General features: G+C 56.3%; 1 protein-coding gene across 1 annotated transcript in view; it reads right to left on the reverse strand.

Annotated features, from left to right (window-relative positions):
• The window catches only part of CSRP1 (cysteine and glycine rich protein 1), a 9010-nt gene that overhangs the window by 960 nt on the left and 6022 nt on the right, over positions 1-2028 (reverse strand). The window contains exon 4 of the mRNA XM_005426825.2: positions 138-231. Within this exon, the coding sequence (XP_005426882.1) occupies positions 138-231 (94 nt within the window). The remainder of the gene's footprint in view (positions 1-137; positions 232-2028) is intronic.

Below are 2028 nucleotides of genomic sequence, written 5' to 3' on the forward strand. Positions count from 1 at the left end.
CCCCTGCCCCAACCTCCATCCATCCCCCTGGGTCCTTTCACCCTCACCCCTGCCCCAACCTCCATCCATCCCCCCTGGGTCCTTTCACCCTCACCCCTCAGAGCCCAGGACAAGCCAGCAGGGAAGGTGGGGCTCACCTTTGCAGTAGATCTCCCCATCTTTGTCTGCCAGGGTGGTGGACTCCAAGCTTTTGCCACACTTGGCACAGCGGAAGCAGGACTTGTGCCAGGACTGTGGGACAGGAGCAGAGCCCAGTCAGAGCCCAGGGACAGGGCAGCCAGGCTCTGGTACCAACCAGGCTCCCTGCTCTGCTTCTGATCCAAAGGGGCTGGCAAAGAGCTCTGAACAGGATAAAAGCTTTTCCTTGGAAAGCACTCCCAGCCCCACAGGGAAAATACAGAGAGGAAACATCAGGTGTGGGCACTGCTCCTGTGCTGATCTGGTTTTGGAGACCTTTTTGCCGTCACTCTAAGAAGTCATTTGTGCAGTAATTTCTATAATAATTTGTAAGGAGCAATTCCCCCCTCTTTGGGGACTGCCCTCTCTTAACCAGCGAGATAAATCCCCCCACTGTCCAGCTGAAACCCACAAGTGGGGTGCCAGCAGGGAAGGGACAACTGCCCCACACAACCACAGCTCCAAGGAAGGCAGAAAACAGAGAGGAAAAATGCCAAAACCAGACAGTGTTTAAAAATAACCCCCCATGGTTCCAGCAGTCCTCTGGAGATAAATGAGCTCACAGCCTTCAGGCAGACCTTAAGTAGCCAGAGCTGCTCACCGAGGAATTTAAACAAACACTTGGGAAAACATGAAACCTTTTTTGGAAGAAAATGTGAAATTCATGGGCTGGAGGAGGAGGTATTGGATGCAGTCATCCAGCAAACATTAGCACATGAAATACATGCTCTGGAATCCTCTCTGAGTCTACTTTGATGTAATTGCTTCACCAACTTTGGTTCTCAGTAAACATTGGGGCCAGAAGCTGACCAGGAAGCCAGGAAGCCCAGATCATGTTTTAAAGGGTAAATTCAGCTTCTGACCCTGGGCAGAGCCTCAACGTGTCCATCACAAGCCAGCTGGGGGGTGATGATGCTGAGGGGCCCTTTCTTTCTATTGACCCCCTCCTTGTTCTGGGGACATGGGACAAGCACAAAGCCCCAGGAGGACAGAGCCCAGTCAGGTCAGGGAGTGAAACCTCATCACTAGTGAGGCTGTCCCTGCATGGCCACCCTGTCCCCATGGCACAAAGCCTGGCAGCCTGGCCTGGTGTCCCTGACAAGCTCTGCATGTGCCTGACCTCGTGGGGAGGGCAGCTCCAGGCAGGGATCTCATCTGGGGTCCCAGGGCTGGCAGGGCAGAAGGGGTCCCCAGGCCTTGCAGAGGAGCTGGGCTGGGGCCAGGTCACAGCTCAGGGTGCAAAGAACCCTGGTGAAGGGATGACCCTGGCACAGGGAGTGCCAGGGCTGTGACAGTGACCTTCACACCAAACCTGAGCTGGCCCAGCCACCACCAGAACAGCCCCAGGACCATTCACCAAACCCCTGGCCACAGCTCCAGCACCCTGCCTGACCTGTGGGCAGTGCTGACCACTGGAATTCATTGCCTGCCCCAAATCCTGGCCACAGCATCCTGGCCTGTGGCACAGAGGGGAGAAAGAGGCACCTTTCAGTGAACAGGGACACTGGCCATGGCACATGTCACTGCTCACCCTCCCAGCACATCACAGCAGGGTGTCCACCGTGGCCTCTGCCGAGCAGCGCCAGAAATATTTAACATAAAAATGTATCTCTTCCTCATCTACAAGTCTGTGAGAGTGCTGCAGCCTGGACAGCCTGGCTTCCAGACATGCCAAGATCTCCTTTTGGTGCCAGGCTTCCAGGTGAACGTGGCCATTGGAGCCAAGCCCAGCCCTGGCTGAGGGCAGGTCCAGACCCTCTCTGAAGGTGTCCTTGCCATGCAGCACCTGTGCCCCCCATCCTGTGCTCCCCAGCCCTGTGCCCCCCATCCCCGTGCCCCCATCCCCGTGCC

The sequence above is a fragment of the Geospiza fortis genome, unplaced genomic scaffold (genome assembly GCF_000277835.1).
Source record: "Geospiza fortis unplaced genomic scaffold, GeoFor_1.0 scaffold26, whole genome shotgun sequence".
Lineage (NCBI taxonomy): Eukaryota > Metazoa > Chordata > Aves > Passeriformes > Thraupidae > Geospiza > Geospiza fortis.